At 39.9% G+C, this 19,902-nt stretch overlaps 2 protein-coding genes across 3 annotated transcripts; both read right to left on the bottom strand.

The window, feature by feature from the left end:
- Positions 1-2: 2 nt before the first annotated feature.
- pdk3a (pyruvate dehydrogenase kinase, isozyme 3a) lies at positions 3-8,931 on the bottom strand. 2 transcript variants are annotated; one of them, XR_004101976.2, is made up of 12 exons: positions 8,564-8,931; positions 6,556-6,697; positions 6,358-6,429; positions 5,702-5,886; positions 5,517-5,606; positions 5,095-5,172; positions 4,816-4,892; positions 4,584-4,685; positions 4,396-4,503; positions 4,110-4,223; positions 2,697-2,910; positions 3-616 (listed from the first exon to the last, which is right to left on the bottom strand). XR_004101976.2 is itself a non-coding variant. In XM_031282080.2 (12 exons), the coding sequence occupies exons 1-12, from the start codon at positions 8,664-8,666 to the stop codon at positions 582-584; spliced, it is 1,227 nt and encodes a 408-aa protein (XP_031137940.1). In that variant the 5' UTR covers positions 8,667-8,931; the 3' UTR covers positions 3-581. The 2 variants fall into 2 exon arrangements, 1 of the variants encoding a protein (XP_031137940.1); XM_031282080.2 differs by having other exon boundaries at positions 2,790-2,910.
- Positions 8,932-11,034: 2,103 nt separating this feature from the next.
- slc51a (solute carrier family 51 subunit alpha) lies at positions 11,035-19,902 on the bottom strand. The gene is made up of 8 exons (XM_031282087.2): positions 19,638-19,902; positions 15,648-15,799; positions 15,483-15,556; positions 15,023-15,181; positions 12,637-12,748; positions 11,907-12,053; positions 11,527-11,632; positions 11,035-11,339 (listed from the first exon to the last, which is right to left on the bottom strand). Exons 1-8 carry the CDS (start codon positions 19,711-19,713, stop codon positions 11,191-11,193), a joined length of 975 nt encoding a protein of 324 aa, XP_031137947.1. The 5' UTR covers positions 19,714-19,902; the 3' UTR covers positions 11,035-11,190.

A 19,902-nucleotide genomic window follows, 5' to 3' on the forward strand; every position in this document is an offset into this window, starting at 1 on the left:
TCGCACACGACACCAGTTTTCTTTATTGTCGGGTTTGACAAGTTGATCTCATGCTGAATCACACCATTAAGACTGTTCTATCACTTTTTTGGTATAGAGTTGCATATGTTTGCGTGACCACCTCCACAGTGAGGAGTTCATGCAAATATTAATACATTTGTTCAAGATGGAGGTACAGTAGGATGGAAAACGATCACTCCACACTGGCTGCATGAACAGCACATTAATAGTTAAATACACCATATTTTCTAAAATACCAGAGGAACAGTAAAGGTTGACGACTACAGAAGATGAAACAACCTCGGGCCTCCAAATCACACAACTGGAATTGAAACTTTGAAAAGGTGTGAACTTTGCCAACAGTCTTTTAAATGTGATTAGAACTGATTAAAGGTGGTAAACTGAGTCATCTAAACGAAGAGGACTGTTGTCTCTAGCGTATAAAACTTCCATACAGCAGGTTTGTCACCGAGCATCAGTGAGACTGGCAGGTTACGAAGGCATTGGCAGTGGTGAAATCTTTCAGTGAGGCTGAAAAGCGGCGAACCTACAGGACGAGGACGCTTTCCATACTGAATTCTTCATTTACACTCCTTTCTTTTCACATCAGATGGAGCTAAAGAAGATGAGAGAAAGAAGGGACTTAAGATTATTGGAATTCTTAACAAATGGTTTGGGGCCATGTTTGATTTAGGTGTGGTCTCTGAAATGATTGTATAAAACTTATTTGAAGGATATATATTTATGTGTTTGTGTGTGTAGGTTTAGTAAAGTGCATTAACAAGTTCCTAAGTGTGATTCATATGACAAAAATCGGATGGTTTGACGTAATATTTCAGTATCAAGAGGTTGCAGGGATTAGTGGCTCCTTTAACCACGTGGAATCTCCCCTGCTGGTATTTTTCAAACCCTGCTTGATTTCCTTATGTTTAAATAAGGAAAATGAGGTGGACTGTCCACACATTTTTAGAAACAATTAGAGAAAAATCATTTAATGATCACTAAAAGTAATGCTCCTTCAATGTGTAAGCTAAGAAAAAAAAGGTAAAAGAAAACAGTGCACAAGCCTGAAAAAGCAGTTCTTTAACTGTGTCCCTGGATAAAATAAATAGGTTACACTTTCTTGAAGGTATCTACATAAGAGTGACATGACACTGTCATGAACGTGTCATAAACATTATAAACACGTCATAAACGTTTATGACATAACGCTTCTGTCAGACGGTTTTTGTCATGACAAGTTAGGGTTAGGGTTAGAGTAAGGGTTCATGTGTCATGACAGTGTCATGTGTTCATGACACTGTCATGTCACTCTTATGTAGATACCTTCAAGTAAAGTGTTACCAATATATGTAAACCTGTCAGGTATCAATTCCCTCTGCATTTTCACTCAAGGTAATGAGTAACTTTTAAAAAAAAAGCACATTTTAAAAACACAAGCTTTTAGACTTTTAGAAGACTATTAGTATTAGTGATACTACTAGTGAGACACAAGGCTGACTGGATGAAGCACTGTTAGGGTAATAAGTCCAAGCTGTGAGCATGTTGCGTGTATATATCCACCATGGTAGGTGTAAAATGTTTGCAGGATGGAGTGTAAAAAGAATATGTAATACTTTATTCCCAGTTTTATAGTCCTCGTCAGATGCAACAGGTCCATTCCTCTCTGTGAGGGCTCTACAATACATCATGCTGGTGTGGTTGAAGCTACTAGGCATTTCATAAGCATCTTACAGATTCTCCTTTGGTCCGTTAGTCGTTGTTAAATCAGGGTGCAGAGCTGGCTTGCAAGCAGAAAAGGCTGATGAGGGTCAGTACTGTGTCTGTGGGTGTTGTCAACTTCTCTGGGTGAATTGGTAAAATATAAACAAACAAAACTTTATTTCTCTAACATTCTCCCAATATAAATTAACTTCAAGTTCCGGTAGAGCCTTTAAGGCAGAACATCAAATATGTTAGAAGTAAGGCTTCCTGTCTTTGACATAAAAGAAAACTTACACAGCTTTGAAAAATAATGTGTCTTGATGCATTGCTTCTTATACTTTCCCAAAAATAGTTATTGTTTTTCTCAATCTAAAGGCAATCCTGTCTTTTCCCCAGGCTTAAATACTAAACAAGTCTTTACTATGCCAATGACACACTGGCCTAATTGTGCGTTCAGTCAAAAGTGTCTCCCAAAGGAAGAAAATGAAACCTCGTCCTCTTTCCATTCACAGTGAAACTCAAACCCCCTGACTCTGCTTGTGTTTGAGAGGGAGAAAACAGAATGCAAGCCTTTACTGACGGTGAGAAAGACGCTCAATCAGCAGTGCTTGGCTTATTCAGCCACAGGGAGCAGTGGCCTAGTCAGCAAAGAGGAGCCAGGCCAAAACTGTGTGTGAGACAGAGGGAGAGGTGATGGTGATGCAGTGAATTTAGCTTGAAGTAATGGCCAAATAGAGGAGATAAAGATTCACAAATTTCTCTTGACTAAATGACAGCGGGGATCTATAAATCAGAAGAGGTTCATTTTAAACTCCATCTTGGGAGAGCCACTGGTGATGATACAACAGTGAAATCTACGCTGATGAATGTCATTGCCATTGGGTACAGATATACAAGGGCATCCATCTTTTCCAAAGCTTTAACCACAGGAATGTAAAAAGCAAGTCTGATCTTAAACCAAGCATTTACCCAAGGGCAACATTTCATCGTACATGCTCTGAGCAGAGGACGGGCATTTGGGCTCCCAGCAGAGGGCCGGGTTAGTGGGGTCAGGCAGAGTTATCTGGCTTTGTATTTGGACTTGCTGGCATCACGTGGCTCTTTGCTGGGGTTGCTCCAGTCGTCCGCCTCGGGGCTGGTTTTATAATGCCGCCACGCTGACTTGTTGAAGACAGGCAGACGCTCAAAGGACTCGCTGGACAGGGCCTTTAAATGGAGGAACAAACACACAAGAGCCAATAAGAACTCACAGTAATTTATCTTTTTTTTTTTTTTAAGATCAAGTTTTTATTGTTTTTTATATTTTTAAACATACAGAACAGACAAACACAATTGAACAAGAACAACAACCCTCTCCTACCCCCCACCCTCTGCGGTCTCGAGGAAAACAAAAACAAACAAAAACAAAAATCACACCTTGCCTAGTAGCTCTCCTCTAATTCTTGTGATGCTGAGGTCATTAGGACTGATACTTGTGCTGCTGCGTTTCTCCATAGGTCTATAATCGATGATTTGGCTTTGTTAATCCTTGCTGTAGAGAGCTCAAGCATAACTATGTCCAGAAAATACGGCAACCACTGTTTTATACAAAGCGAGTGGGGGGGGGGGCAGCGCTGAGCTATCATTTTCTTGGTCGTGGTTGATCCGGCTAGCCAAATTTTCCTCTGTCTCTCAAGTAGGTGTAATTTAGAGTCATCATTTAGTAACAAAACAATCGGGTCAGTAGGAATTCGACATCCTATCACATCAGATATTATTGATGTTGTTTTATTCCAGAACTCATGCACCTGTTCACACTCCCAGACCATGTGCAGGAAAGTTCCAGTTTGTTCAGGTTGGCAGAACGTGCAATAGGGAGTAGGAATGACTTTAGAGACTTATCTCTCCTGAGGAGTCCAGTATGTCCTATGGCATATGTTGAAGTGGATCTGCTGGTGATTTGGGTTCTTGGAACAGTGGGAAATGTTGTCCCAAAACAGTAATTTATCTTTGAAGGAATAGTTTTGATGTTTGGCTCCTTGCCAAAACTTAGATGATGCTAAATATTAAAACTGGAGCCAGAGATGATTAGCTTAGGTTATCATAAAGACTAGCAGCAAGGGGAAACAGCTAGTTGACACTGACACAGGCAGCCTAGCTGTTTCCCCTTGCTTGCAGCCTTTATTCTAAGTTAAGCTGAGCCAATCGTCTTCTGCATCTAGCGTTATACTTAAAAGTGACAGATGAAAGTGGTATTAATCTTCTCATCTAACTCTTGGCAAAAAAAAATAAAAAAATAAATGCAATGATGGTATTTCCCAAAAATCAATCAAACTATTCCTTTAAAGACTGAACTAGCTGAGTCCTGTCATCGGGAGACAGAAAAACCATCACAACACGCTCCACATTTGACTATCCCACTTTACCTTCAGATAGATGACAGCATCGGTGCCAACGCCCTCCATGGAGTAGAGTTTCAGGTCCCCCTGGAAGTATCGGGCATAGAGCCTAGAAATCGGCAAACCATAGCCAAAACCAGCCTGAATGGGGGAGGGAGAGTGACAAGATTTAATTTCCCCAATGGCATGCCATATATTACAAATGTACCAACTAAAAAAGTTTTGAAATGTGGTCACCAGGGTCAATACTAATTTGTTTGTGTGTGTGTGTGTGTGTGTGTGTGTGTGTGTGTGTGTGTGTGTGTGTGTGTACCAGTGGGACAGCCCCTGGCTCCAGGCTTGGTGTAGGAGCAGTGGAGTACATGTAGTTAAACAGGCGGTCTATCTTCCTCAGAGGGACTCCTCCTCCTCTGTCGCTGATCTGAAGACGACAAGTGGGTGAGATGGAGCGAGAGACCACAAATGTTTGTCTGATGTGTGTGTACTTGTGTACTGATTTACCTTTATAGAAAGATCCTCTTTACCCAGAGTGACTTTTGCCTTTACTGGTGGCAATGCCTCTTCACTGTTCTCATGAAGCTCTACTGTGGCTCTCATTGAGTTCTGTAAACACCCACAGAGTTAATGAACTCAGCACAAGTAGTTATAGAATTGCATAGTCGCATTGCAATTTAATTACATTTAAAGAGCGTTTAAGTAGTTAAGTTCCTGCCACAGATGCTGCACTGCTCACCTTGAAGAGCTCAAACAGCATGTGGAACAGATGGGAGGGCACATACACTGCCTGGATGGGCTTTTTAGGGGCCTTCACTGGAAGTCAAGAATGAAAGGGGGGGTGGGGGGGGGGGGGGAAGAAGATCACACACAAAGCTGGTGATCATTACAGATCTAAATCTGGACTCCAGAGCTGCACCCATACGCAGAGAGAACACAATGCTTCACTACAGCGGTGTGACAGATTACAGGGAGAAAAACGGTCAAATTCATGGAGCAAAAAATAAAAAACTCTTACTGTTGAACTCTTCAATCTTCAGCTCGGGAGCAGCCAAGTAGTACTTCTCACACAGCATCTTGGCTGTGTCGTAGGCATCTGATAGAAAAGGGGAAACAAAACGAGTCAGGGCAGAATGTGCAGAACTATTCATTGATTACATTTGGACTCCTGTCGCAGGTTGATAATGTAGCTTCTGTTCCTCGCTGGGTCACTGAGAGTGCAGCTCTGGATCCACGCTGCTGGAATTTTTAAAAAACTATCATTATGTAAACACGCCGTTTAGAGCAGATGAACTTGTTTGATTTGTGTCACTGCTGATAGTCGCTGGTGTGATATAGCTCCGTTTCCCATAAGCACTGTGCAAATATTTGCAACAAAGCAAAAAAATATTCCCACAGTAAAGAGAATACAGTACAGTGGTCTGATGATTTTAAACTCACCACTGACAACTTCAGCCACACTGCAGGTGGGATCAATACTGCCTATGTGTTTCGGATGGGCAGGGTTGGTGTCGTTACCAAACAGGAGAGCTGCACAGAAAAACACAGAAATAAAAGTTAACTTGCTACTACGATAGACAGTATGCTTGTGATCCAAATAAATCAAATAGGTTTTTGAGACTCACTGTGCTGGTTGATGAGCATGCGGAAAGAGATGCGGTTGGTGTAGAAGCGGTCAAGGAAGTACTGGATGTTGCTGCTGATAAAGGGGTCAAAGCCAAACTTCTCCTTGTACTCGATGACTCCCTGAGCCATGGTGGGAACCACGTCGTTGTGACGGTTACGGATCTCAATCAAGAGCTCCAGGAATCTTGGATACATCAATAATGTCATTTAGAGATGAGTCAACGAGGTTGAGGCTCATGCACATATTTCTATCATCTAATTGCTTAACAGTCTCTTATGTTTTTTGCTATTTTGGAGGCCAGAAACAAGTTCAGTCAGGATGAGTACAAAGGTTAATACCACAGTTGATTTTTTTTTTTCATTTCCAATGTACCAAACAGATCTTTGAAGTTTGTTCTCTAAACAGACGGCCTTATCTAAATTCCTGTCTGTGTTTATGAGTGATGTGTGGCTGTTTATCTCACGGGCATAGTTACAGCATAAACACACACCGTTACCTGTGCCGTCAGCAGAGATTGATGCGTGCTACGGGGATTAGCTGCAGTGGACTCCGGACATAAAGCCAGTATGCAACAGCTGGGTGGCTGACAAAGCTGTACTTAATAGACGTGCTTGCATTTATTATAAATCATTAATGAAGGCAATATCCACTCACTCATTCAAAGCGTGAGGGTCCTCTGGCTTTCTGTTCTCATAATCCAGCAGCTCCACGAAGCTCTGCATGTACCTAATAAAACAGAGGTCAAAAGGCAACTTTTACACACACATACACACTTATCAAAAAAACTACTTCTACTATAAACCTTATCGTCCGGAAGCAATATAAAGTGTATTTCTAGAGGAAGTGTCTCACCATTTCTGCACCAGTCTGATGGAGGGCTGACTGAGCAGGTTATCTGGCAGCAGATTGACCTCTCTCATGGTGTTGGCCAGCCGCACCGGCAGCTCCTTACGCAGGAACATGTAGGATGTTTTTTCACAAGCATTGTCCCTGCCTAAAAAAAAATCAAATCCAAATAATATTTGTCAAAGCTGCACCATTAAAAGTGACAAGAATATCTGGAAAGTCTGGTCGAGTTTTCACTCGTGCGAGTGAACTTTTCCTGCCAAGAAACATATTCAGGATTGCAAAATTCACCTTTCCTCTTTCAGTTAACAAAACCACCAGACTTCTTTGGCATGACAAACCCTAACAAAAATGGAATAATGCCAAAATACAATTGTTATCAACCTTTAGATATTTCTGAGAAGTTTCGTTTTCATCCTTAGACAAAGATTTGTCAAATAAAAAAATACTTTACATGTAAAGTTCTATACCAAAGTGACTGGTAGAGGAGGTAAACATACCAGCTAACACGGCTCTAATGTAGGCTGTATTCAGTTTCAATTTTCAACATGTAATATGATACCTTAAACTCTGCTAACATGCTCAAAACAGTTTTACTGCCCACCAACATTAGCTTGAACTATACAAGGAAATCATAGATCCTGTTACCCAGTAGAGAGGGGGAGTCATGGAGAGGTTAGGGGGATTTATGTTGCAGATCTAAACAAGGAAAACGGAAGTACTGTGGCGTAATGTTAAATGTCTTTCTTATAAATGACTATGACTTTGCATTTTTTACTTCTACCCTCAACCAAAATGCTATTTACACAGCCCAGCCAGATTCCCATAGAAACATGTGGACCCTATTAACCCTCAGCAGAGAAAACCACTGGGGAAAGTGCCTTTAAGTTCTTACAGCTTCTCCGACAGAGAAGACACAGTAATGTGGTGTTTTAGTTTCGTTGACTAGATGATCTGGCAGAATGAAAGAATATGTACAATCATCTATGCTCAAAGGAACGGCTTCCCCTGATTCTGCAATATTACAGGTGGGCTCTTAAATTATAAAATGGGGTAATAATGAAACCACCAAATACTGACTCAGCCACACACACACACACACACACACCCTGTAGCTGATGACTGGATGATGTTTCATTTGTTCCCTTCTGAGACATGCCCAAGGCCTACATATTGTTGGCCTTATTGCTCTTCATGAACAATTACTGCTAACGAAATCCTTGCTGTGGTTCTTAATACAAAACAAGTCCCGCATTCTTCCTGTACTTGCACATCCAATCTCCAGTTGTGAGAACAAATTACGTAACAGAGATGACTGTGTTTAATCAGATGGATTAAGAAAAGCCTTGAGCTGGCCAGCAACACTGTCATCTTGCGTTTCAAGTCTCATGTCAGAGTCTGACACAGTTATTGACTCTACATGCAGAGAGAGAAAAACACTGCAGATACAAAGAAATACCCTTTAAAAAGACCCTTCGTGTAACTTTCATTTGTGTAATACTACACTACAATGATCCTGGCTCTGAAATCAGCTCTTAAAGATTAAAATACACCTTAAAAAGATGAGTAAACATGAGTAAAGCCATTTAAATACGGGGGTGTTCATCGGCCACTGCATACGTGCTGTTGTACCAGTCTGAGTGAAACTACCTGCATGAAGCAAGGTGTCCAGTGTCCACATAGTATGTAAACCTGCATCAGAAAGCTGTCATGCAGATCCATTAGTACTTTGTTTTGGGTGACTTAAGTGAAGTAAACACCAAATGCAGACGCCACATGTGATAATAACATAGGTATAATGTTTCATGGCAGCTTATACAATACTCTTCTACTATTAATAACAAGGCGTACGTGCAGTTTAGTGTCCCAAATTATTTTTCCAAAAACTGAATAATAGATTAACTGTAGCACTTAATATGTACAGAAATAATGAATACAATTATAAAATACAAGGCCCCTAATTGTCTTCCTTATGAGCAAGTCATTCCTATAAGATGAGAGCGTTGCTACTCACCAAAATCCAAAAACTGCTTAATGGAGAGCGGGGACGGCGAGAATCTGGAGTAATACTCGATTTTGGTGTTAATGTTTTTTAGCAGAGACACGAAGATCCTCATTTTGAAAGTTTATTGATGATGTCTGGATGTGACCGTGATAATGAGATTTAGAAAAAACACGAGCATTTCACCCCCGCCGGTATGCTGACAGCCACACGGACAGTCTCTCATTGGCGTCCGCATTTGTCCCAGTCCGCGGGCTGAAACTAAGTGATGAATAAATGTCCATAAGGATACAGATAGGACAAAAACAATATGTTCTAAAGAGGGCTTCCTGGATCTACATAAACACACAGATCAGCTCAACACTGTCAAGCTAGTCGGAATCCAACATTGACGTCCGGTTACGGTTTTCAAAATAAAACAACAAGCTGTCACGTGTATGTCTTTAATGGCTTTATTAATGTTATATACGTTATTGATAGTTTTCTATACGTTATAATCCATTATAAGAAAAACGTTTGGGTTGCCAAGTTTTGAAAATGCCTCTTGTTGGATAATCCTCCAAACACTTTCTTTATTTTGTATGCATTTTTATCTCTAAACTTTAATTCACAAACAATTACGGCAATTTATCAATAGGCCTAATATAAAAGGGTAACACAATTTGTCAACATATTAACATGCCAAAAGTAAAAAAAAAAAAATGCATGTATGGTACAATAAACAAGTAATAAACATACATGTGTTTTAAAAAAGTAATAAAATAAAATAAAGTGGGTTCCGTTAATGTATTATAATGTAAATAGTGATAGTTGATACCGTTTTGTTATATAATTTCTTGAAATAGAGAGTGTAAAAGATGAAGCAACAGGTGCAAGCCAAATGCAAAACACCTGATATAATAAATCAATAAATAGTTCATAATGAAAAGACTGCTCACATTATTAATTTGACGTCTGATCTTGTGGAAAAGAGCTGCAGAGCATTTATTAGCAACTACTTTACAACCCCGTATTAATGACTTACTAATGTGTATACCTGCAGATTACTTAGTTTTATTAAAGTGAGAAACCTTTAATGTAGCCTAAATAAATGCAGCTTAAACGGTTTTAAAGTTTCACCCATGACAATACATGTCATTTAGCTGACGCTTTTATCCAAAGCTACCCTGATCTCCCACACCAAAGGCATGTGTCATATCCACTGCGCCATCACCACCCACATTACAAGTAAATTATCATAACCTGATGATGATAATGACTATTTTAAAATATCACATTAAACTCAGAAGGGTCGGGGTTGCTCTTAGAAGTAAACTACAGAGAGATTTTTTGTACAGCAGGAAAATATATTTTTATTTTGAAGGACAAATCTTCACATTTCCGGTCTATTTGGAGTGGCACGCATAGACAATTGACGTTTTTGGACAGCACGTACATTCGAAAGTCTCGACTCAACCGCACTTGGCCCGGCCCAGGCTTGTTGATGCACTATGGTGATTGGCTTAAAACCAGGAAGTGAGACAGAGCACCAACCCGATTGGACGGGGGCATGTCAATCAACATCGTTTACGTTAAAATGTTTGTCAGCAGCCAGTTACTGTAATACATGCAGCATTAGGTTTACACACAGTCAATGGGTACACATGTAAAAGGATGTGATGTGTGGTGTACTTATGCGCTGCAAAAGTTCTCATTGGACTGTGGGAAGACTAGTTAGCCTACTATGTCAACTACCTGTTACAGTAAGAACAGGCAGGTGATGATAATTAGGCTCCAATCCCACACAGTTTGAGGGCAGCTGTCACACGATTTTGGTCTACTGCCACCTAGCGGCACAAGATTAAAAACACAGAATGAATGTCAAAACTAAAAATACTGTAAGAAAAGACACCACAGACTCATACAGTGACATTTCATCTGAGGATGTTTAAAATGCTCACATTGTAAAAGGTAATAGTGACAGTAAAGGTCCAGCGGTTGTCACACAGAATGCAAAAAAATACAGTTTGCCATCATTTATGCAATAATGCCTCACAAAAACACAGCGTATTTAAATAAGCGGTGCCACTTTATATTTGAGGTCCCAATATTTCTTGTAATTTTCTAGAATTTAACTGACATGCAAGTGTAAACTTATAGGAAAGTAATATGGTACTTCAATTGGTAATTATTTGGAGAGCTAAAAAAATTTCAAATGTGTCTACCAGCAGACATATTTAACACATATATATATATATATATATATATATATATATATATATATATATATATATATATATATATATATATATATATATATATATATATATATATATATGCATGGTCTCTTTTTTTGGTAGAAACAAATTGAAATGACACAAAATAGGAACTATCATAACTGTTGGATCCCTCTGGATAAGGTGTGTGATTGGTGTGACCGGTCAATCAAACAGTGTTGTAAAGTTTGCACCTCTGTGACCCCAAATGAACACCCACAAAATACATTTACATATAATTCTTATTACATTTATTCATATTGACTTATATCATCTCTTGATCAAATACATGCAGGATATAGAAATCTCTCACACACACACACACACACACACACACACACACACACACACACACACACACACACACACACACACACAGAGATCTCATGCAGACGCGGGCATTGTAACCATCCTGGTTTTTTCGTTTATGTCGTGTTCCTCTTCGGGTATAGGTTCATACTGTCGGCGGTACAGCAGACGTGTTACCAGCGTGATGATGAACATCTCCAGGATCAAAAGCTGCTGACTCATCACTGTGGCAACAGAAGTGATGGTGAAGAAAGAATAGGAAAAACAAAGGTCAGGTGTGAGTTGAAGGAAAATTTAAGGAGTCCTTCCTGGTGTTGTGACTAAGCAAATACACAGAAATGGATTGAGCAATTATTGATGGGGAAGATAAACTCATGGATGGATTGGTTGTATGGATGGATGTTGACTCACTGTATCCTCTGGCTGTGGAGGAGAAGGGTGGAGTGCAGGCGATGGTTCCATTCAAAGCCAAGATGTTGATGATAGCGGTTTGCAGCTGGCTCAGGATCAGCACCAGCTACACACACACACACACACACACACACACACACACACACACACACACACAGTTTAACCTGACAAACACAATTCTGGAAAATCATATAAAAAAAATATTAAAAAATAAAAAACTTCTGACAGCCCCATAACCTGACATGTTATTAGTCATGTTTACTTACAGCCAACCATATATGAGAAGTGCTTGTGTACTGTCCCACAAGGTGTGTGAACAGCTGTTTGTGTGCACAGAAATGTCCAGCACACGTGTATTTAAAGCATCTCACGTGCCTTACCTGGTACATGGCGTACTTGGGGATGATCTTGACTGTCCGCAAGGCAGTCCTCAGGTGCATGAACATGATCGCTACAGGCCACAGAGCTATGATTGTCAAGATGCCCACAAATGGGTTGATCCAAATAGCAGCTCCTTTAATGCTCAACTGAAACACACACACACAGATAGCAAGATAGCAAAGTCAACTAAGAAGAGTATTTCTGAGAGCGTGAACAGAACAAAAGTCTCATGGGACACTGTTTACACTCTTTATTTGAGATTCATATAACGTGGGTCTGATCTTTTCTATGTAATTGAGTTAACAATCATTAATTAAAAAATCATTAAGCATTAACTAATCACATGAGCTCATAGTGCCTTGATCATGTCTTAACAGTGAGCAACAGGAATTCATAACACATTTAGCTTTCATTCATTAAAAGTTCAATGGGTATCTTTTATAAAAAAAAAATAAAAAAAAACCTTTTTGTCATATTTGCTAAAACTGTCACAATATCCTGACATGACATGACAGTAGACATATAATCTGTAAAAAAAAATCATGTTCCTTTGCCTCCCCGTAATATTGCTCATCCAGAACAAGTGGTAATGAGCGCAGTAAAGTATCACAAGCAAACAACAGTTAACATTGGGAATCTGGCCTGTATGACTCAGAAAATAAAATGGAAATTAGGGATACAATAGCATGGAGAGAGGCAGGCCATCCAGAATTCATGTTGACAACTCACATCAGCAAGGTCAAATGTCCCGTTGGTCGAGAGAACAATGGAAAGGATGGTGAAGACAATCTTCAGGAGGGCAAACTGGAAGGAGCCAAGTTTGAGCAGGAAGAGAGAGCGCCTGGAGTTGGAACAAAGAGTAGCCGCTGATGACAGATAATGGTTTTAGTCTCTAAATGCATTTGAAAAAACTCTTAAAAGTCCATTGTGGAAGTCACCATTGCCCTGAACCCATCCTGGATTATTACCGCAGGATGTTTTGAACAATTCAGAGTGGCCTTGGGCACATCTTTATTAGCTTTAGGCATGTCTATTTGAATGTGCAACAACAACATTAATAGCCCCTGTGATGCACTACACCATTGATGGGAAACTGTACACTGCAATAAAGAAAACAGGTCTGAGCATGTCTTGCCTTGACTATTATCATCATCATAATCATCATGGTTGTGTACAGCAGGAGGGTTTACGTAAAAGGATTTTCTGTGTATTCACACAGAGTGAATGCATGAATACATGGCAATAGAAATAAGCACATTTGTTTGCCATTGCCTGATACCAACCAGCATATAATTTTTTTTATGAATTGCCCATAGCCTTAAAGTACCTGCTACAGACAACAAAAATGGAAGAAAAAAAACTGTGTATGTCTGCGGACTTTTTTCAAACTTGATGGATTGATCAATCAACTGTTATACATAGTGAAACAACTGTGACACATAGTGAAACAACTGTGACACAGTGAAAATGCAGCCAGTATTTACTCAGAAAGGGGCATGATGTGATTGCTGCGTAGAGACTGTTCTACAATACACACTGGGTCCCACCTTGAAAGAGGTGAACGGCCGTGAGAGTGTAAACTGCATTCAGAGGCGTACATTCAGCCTGAGTCTATTTATGTACAGATGATCTCGGAGGTTATGAAATCTTCAAACAGGCCAAAAACGACATCAGAGTGCACTAGTCTTCTGAACCCTTTAAACAACATGCGTTTCTTAGCATCTTAGAAGCTGCACAGGTTATGTGCTTCATTAGAACTGCAAGATGTTTCAATCACCACCTCAGTAATGTAGAGATTCTACACCAGGTCAACATAAATTGGAATTTTCCTTTAGAGCAACAGTGTATCAAATATGAAGAACATGGGACCATAGCACTCTGAGAGAGAAGCATTTTCTCCCTCTGAACGCTCTGGGAGTGATCTCTGTTCACTGCAGCTTTTAAATACAGACAGTTTAAGGAATAGTTAGACATTTAAGGAAGTACGCTTGTTTCATTTCTCGCTGAGAGCTCAGCAAGAAGGACGATACCACTCTTATCATGTTTGTGTAGCTGGAGACGGATGTTGGTTATCTTAGCTAAGCATAAAGACTGGAAGCAGGGAGAAACAGCTAGCCTTACTTATGTCCAAAAGTAACAAAATTCACCTACCAGCACCTCTAAAGCTCAACAGGTTATATTTTCCGTAAAAACCAAGGGAAAACAGCAGGTAACCTTTGGACAGAGCCAGACTAGCTGTTTTCCCATTTTCCATTCTTTGTGCTAAGCTAAGCTAATCAATGGACAGACATAAGTGATCTTCTCATATGACTCCCAGCAAGAAAGCAAATAAGCGCATTTCCCAAAATCTTAAACTATTATTTATTATAATGAATGACAACACATATGGTGGGTTCAATTTCCGAGTTCCCAGTAGGCAAAATTAACTGAAACGCTCCTTGAAGTCTGATTTACGACTCAGCAAGTCGCAGAACCTCACTAACCCCGACATCACAATCCAACATGGCTGCTCCGAGCGTCAACAGTAGGGAAAGCGGTACGAATATACTGTTTATTAGCACTTCTGTCTTATTTATCTCATTAAATCAGTCGTACACACAGTACAGTCCATCTTCTATCTGTGGACATGTTGCAACAGGGTTTGTGTGACAAAATACCTCATAATGCGTCTTTGTCAATCGGTATCGCTAACAATGGCTAACCTGGCTAAAGTACCCACACCCCGTTAAATATAATGGCTTTCCCACTTGTTGGTCAACTCTGGTGCAACATCATTCCCAGTTCCAGACCTCCGACTTCTGAGATAGATGAAAGGCAGCATTACTAAGGATAGCTCAGGTGTGAGAATCATTCAATTATCTTCTTTCATGCTGCTTGATTTTCATTAAATTTCAGTCAAAATAGAAAACATGAAGTGAGATTAGAGGCCTCTCCTGCCGAGGATAATGGGAACAGACTTGTAAATCCAGATGCGCTACATTGGGAGCTGTCCAACAAGACTTGCTGCTGTTGCCAAAAAAAAAAAACAATGCTTCTGCTTAGTGTTCATCAGAATCTGTTTATACCCAGGGAGTGACTGTTGTACCACAGACTGTCTGTCTACTGCAGTGTTTACCGTGTGATGGCCACATATGGCAGGCAGGGGCAGCAGCAGCAGCACGGCCCCGTGCTGATCCTAAGTTTATGTCTCCCTGCTCGCTTCAGGAAAATCTCGTCTCCACCCACCTCCTCGAGCATCAAGATCAGGAACTTGAACACCACAATGGCAAAGTAGCTACAGAGAGATAAGAGGAGTCACTGGTAATTGGAAATAAGGAATGAGGGAAGTAGGCACAATGGAGCACATGGAGGAGAGGGTAGAGAAGCAGGATCAGTAGAGAAAATGAAAGCCATATCTTCCACACACATTGCACAACAGCATCACTGTTTTCTATAGAACTCTCAGTAGGTCATGAAGTTCAAGTTTCCCATCTGTTAGTTTTTACTGCGAGGCTCCGTGGATAAAAAAAAAAAACACACAGCACAGTGAGAGATGGAAGGTGAGTAAAAAGAGAAGCAGAGAAAGAGAGACCCACCAGGCAGAGGTCATATCAGTAAACATGGTGGCTCTGGGTATCCACATCCCCAGACACGACATGGTGCCAATTACCTGAAAAAGAGAAGAGAAAGAGAGAAATACCATGTGAAGATAAAGTATATTTATAAACACAATCCACAGTTTTTCACAGTGCTATTCTTACCGGTGCTGCCCCATTCACCCAGATGATTACACTCTTCTTATTGGCGGGCACTTTCTTATAGATGTAGATACACTCTTCTATGAAGATCAGCATGGACACTGTGGCCATGAAGGTGAGCACCGTGTACAGGATGATGCTAAAGATGTCAAACTCTGGAGGGACAGAAGGGAAATTATAACAAATTAGCTGCTTTCAAATTTATTTATTTTTTAAAGATTATTTTTGGGGCTTTTCCGCCTTTAATTGATAGGACAGCTATGTGAGAAAGGGGAGAGAGAGGGGGAAGACACGCAGGGAATTGTTGCAGGTCTGATTCGAACCCTGGGCTTCTGCGTTGAGGAATACACCTCTACATATGGGTGCGCGCTCTACGAACTGAGCTACCATGGTGCCCAAACTTGATATGATCTTAATGTAGATTGTGGGTATTTATGTTGGCCTTGAAATGTTTTTTCAAGCAGGCTGAATTGTATTACTGCCAGAATGAATCAAGAAAGAGTGAAGCATGTTCTAACAAGACTAAGAGTCTACAGCTGTGCTCGGCTAAGCAAATACTTACTTGATCACTTACAATAACAAAAAAATGACATATTTAGAGGGTTAACCAAAAACTATCTCGCTTTGCCAGATCTTCCTCCACAGCGATGGACAGATTGGACAGATTGTCTAGCTATCTGTCTGGATTTACCCTGCAGAGATTTGAGGAGCAGTTAACCATAGTCCTCATAAATCGGCCGGAGTTTAAAACTCCAACACAAAGGAAAGCGGAAGGTGAGGGACATCCGGCTGGGCCTGAACAATCCGGGAAATAAAACGTTGATATAGACTAACAAAATACCAACCTAGACCTGAATGTAGTTTCTGTTGACCCCCTTTGATTGTGTTTATTTGAGCTACACAAAAAGGTCGACAATGATTCAAAGATGATTATGAGTCAATGTTAAAGGGAAAACTGCAACACATGAAAATCAAACGCTGTTGCCATAGTTGTGCATGTTGACAAAATAAAACAAGCTGGAGAGAATGGATAGATCTTTTAACTTTAGCATTTTTTTAGACCGTGGAGTGTTTATCATGCCATATGATGTTCAAGCTTGATGAGCTTTGCGTCATCAAAACAGAAGTTAGTTGTTTTTCAGCACACATGTGGGTGGGATTATGCACAGTGCAAGAGGCAGGGGGTGTAATTTACAGGAATAACGTTTTGGAGGAAGCAATCAGCAGACAGCAGATGTTTCAGGCAAAGGAACATAGGTGATGACAAAGCTGCAGCTATGTTTAAAATAAAACAAAGAGTAAGAGGAAAGGTGGAGTGAATTGTTCCTGCATGTTGCCTGCCATTGTAAATGTTCTGGAAAGCCGCGTCATTTATTCTGTTGTATCTGTATGTAATTAGATGGAATCAGTACACAAAAACGCACACATACAACCACACAAACAAGCAAACATTCCTATTTTGATGATTTATTTTCCATATGGTCACTTCGCCTTCTTGTTGCGTTGTTTCAGTTACTATTTAATTGTTTGAAGTTCCAGTCCAGACTCTTTGAATTATTTCTAAATTCCGATTATAATGTTTCATTTTTTTCCCTTCCAAATAAACTACTTATATGTCCTTCTGTGGTTCTATTTTTAAACATCTGGCATGTTATGCAGCCACACACGTTCAGCTGTATGCCATAAAGAGACTGACGAAGCTTTTTTTCACTGACAAAACTGATCAAGATGGTACTTGTGAGACTTTAAAAGTTTTACCATCAAAAACACAGCCCAATCAATACTGCATTTTGAGACTCATACCAATATATTTGGGAGATGAAAAAAATCTGATGATAGATTGTGGCCAGTCTTTTTTTTTTTTTTTTTTTACATAAACACATAATATGAATACAACAAAAATCCCTTGAATTTGCATTTTAAAGAATTGTGACTAAGATTCCATTACATGTCATTTAGCTGACGCTTTTATCCAAAGTGACTTACAATTGCTATACATGTCAGAGGTCGCACGCCTCTGGAGCAGCTAGGGGTTAAGTGTCTTGATCAGGGACACATTGGTTGATGTATTGCAGTGAGAATTGAACCCAGATCTCCCAATCAAATCCACTGCGCCATCACCACCCACCCAAGATATGTGATCGGGACAGTTAACAGTTGAAAGATTACCTTGACAGAGCTCTCTGGTGGACAAACCAACAGTGACACTATTCCTAAATGACATGAAGCATTTTGGTTCTGCATTTATTGGCCGACATAGATCTGTAATAAGCAAATATTTGTATTGGCCCGGTCGATTTATTGATCAAGATCTTATCATAAGGCTAAGACTTTGCGAGAAGGTTCACAACATTTTAACTACTAGAGAACAAATGAGGAAGGCTATCCCATAATTATCCGTGAGTCCTCCATTAGGAATTATTAGGGAAGTACTTATTAATGATTCATCAATTATCAAGTAGATCCTGATCTGTTCCTCACTCGTTTCTCAATTAACAAATCACTAACTAATCATTAGCTACTAAAACCTGATTAGAATTTAGGACTACTCATTACCTAATGGTTGACAAGCAGTTAGTTCCAAATTTGTTCCTCATTTGTTCCCTGGTAACTACTCACATTACATGTGATGTAACGGTACAGATAAGCAGGTCATCTTTAACCTTCACTGAGTCTTAATCATGAAGTAGAAAAGATTTTCTTGTTTGTGTAAAGAACACATTTAAAAAAGAAGAAAAAAAGAAAATGATGCACAAAAGCCAAATAATAAAGCTGGGCAACAAAATCTTAAATGGGCTGTACTCAATATTTAGAACATTTATATAGAAGGGGAAAGTCTGTGAGAGCTGTGTGGAGGCAATTCTAAACTTATTTTGACTGAATATCGAGTGCAGCCCCTTTACGGTGCAACTTTATAAAAATGTCTATAAATGTTATTTAGGAGGAATCACAGATATCAAAACACATTACTGAACTTTACTTTCATACAAACACATTTATTACGATTTATTCAGTGATTTAGGTCTAATACTTTAGGATTTAAGTCATAAAAATATTACTAAGCTCTATTTAAGTGGATTTTCTCTCTAGGTTGCTGAAGATGCCGGGCTGCAAAACCTCTGAGGAGTGTTATGAGCAGTGATAAGCATAGTGAATTGGATAATCCAACATGAGTCACAAGCCCAAATACAAATGTATAATAACACCCCCACCCTGGTGAAATAGATGATTGGATTAGCCGAATATTTTGTTAAAAAGTCACAATAACTGAGAACTAAGCCCTGTCTGAAGTAACATTAATTTGGCTGTTTATGTGGATCTTGCTTAATGTTTGCTGTATGAGCTTTCAGAGCTCTTAGAGAAGAATCCAAGGGGCCCCAACAAAAATCTTTCATTTATTTTCAGTGGCAGAAAGTAACTAAGTAGGCTACATTTATATATATATATATATATATATATATATATATTTATACAATAATAATAATAATAATAATAATGCAAAGCTGCTACACTGAAGTGATGAAATGAGCCATTCTCATACTTTTACTTTTGGTACCCTTAGGCTACTTCTTCCAACACTGTTTATTTTTTACTTTACTTAGACCTACTGGAAGGCTGGACAAAGAGAAATAAGAGTATGGTCTGATGTAGACAGCTTCTTAAAATGTTTTGCTTCAGCAGCCCAAGAGAGAAGCGAGAAGGCCTCTGGATGCTGTAGGCTACAGGGGAAACCAGCATCCTACAGCCCTAAAGTTCCCAAAGTGGGGTTCAGGGAGGAATCCTTCAAGCCCTAATTAATCACTACCAGACCACCCGTTTAGTCTCTCTTTCCCCACGGATACCACTGCTCTACAGTTCAAGGCAAGTATAACAATCCCATTCCCTGGACGGATTCCTGCTAAAGAGGACCACTCTATAAAGAATCATCAGGTGGAGATGTTTCGGGAAGCCCTTTAACAGACAGATCTGCTGTATCAAAGCCAGTCTACTCACTGAGGATTATGTCGATGGCGAGAGGGGGTTTCTCCGTGCAGCTTGGGTCAATAGTTCGGTTGGATCCGCTATCCATGGTGGCTGCTGTCAGTAAATTTTCACAAAATTAAACTTCCAAACTATCTCATCCACACACGCTCGATGCGTTAAAGTGTGCAGCTGCGCTGTCCCTCCTCTCCAAAGATCCAAAGAGCGTCCTCAAACTTTCCACAGAGGAATATCTGCCTCTCGAGCACCCCGACACACTTGTTCTAATCGCTGGACC

This window comes from Sander lucioperca, chromosome 1 (assembly GCF_008315115.2).
Source record: "Sander lucioperca isolate FBNREF2018 chromosome 1, SLUC_FBN_1.2, whole genome shotgun sequence".
NCBI classification, from domain to species: Eukaryota; Metazoa; Chordata; class Actinopteri; order Perciformes; family Percidae; genus Sander; species Sander lucioperca.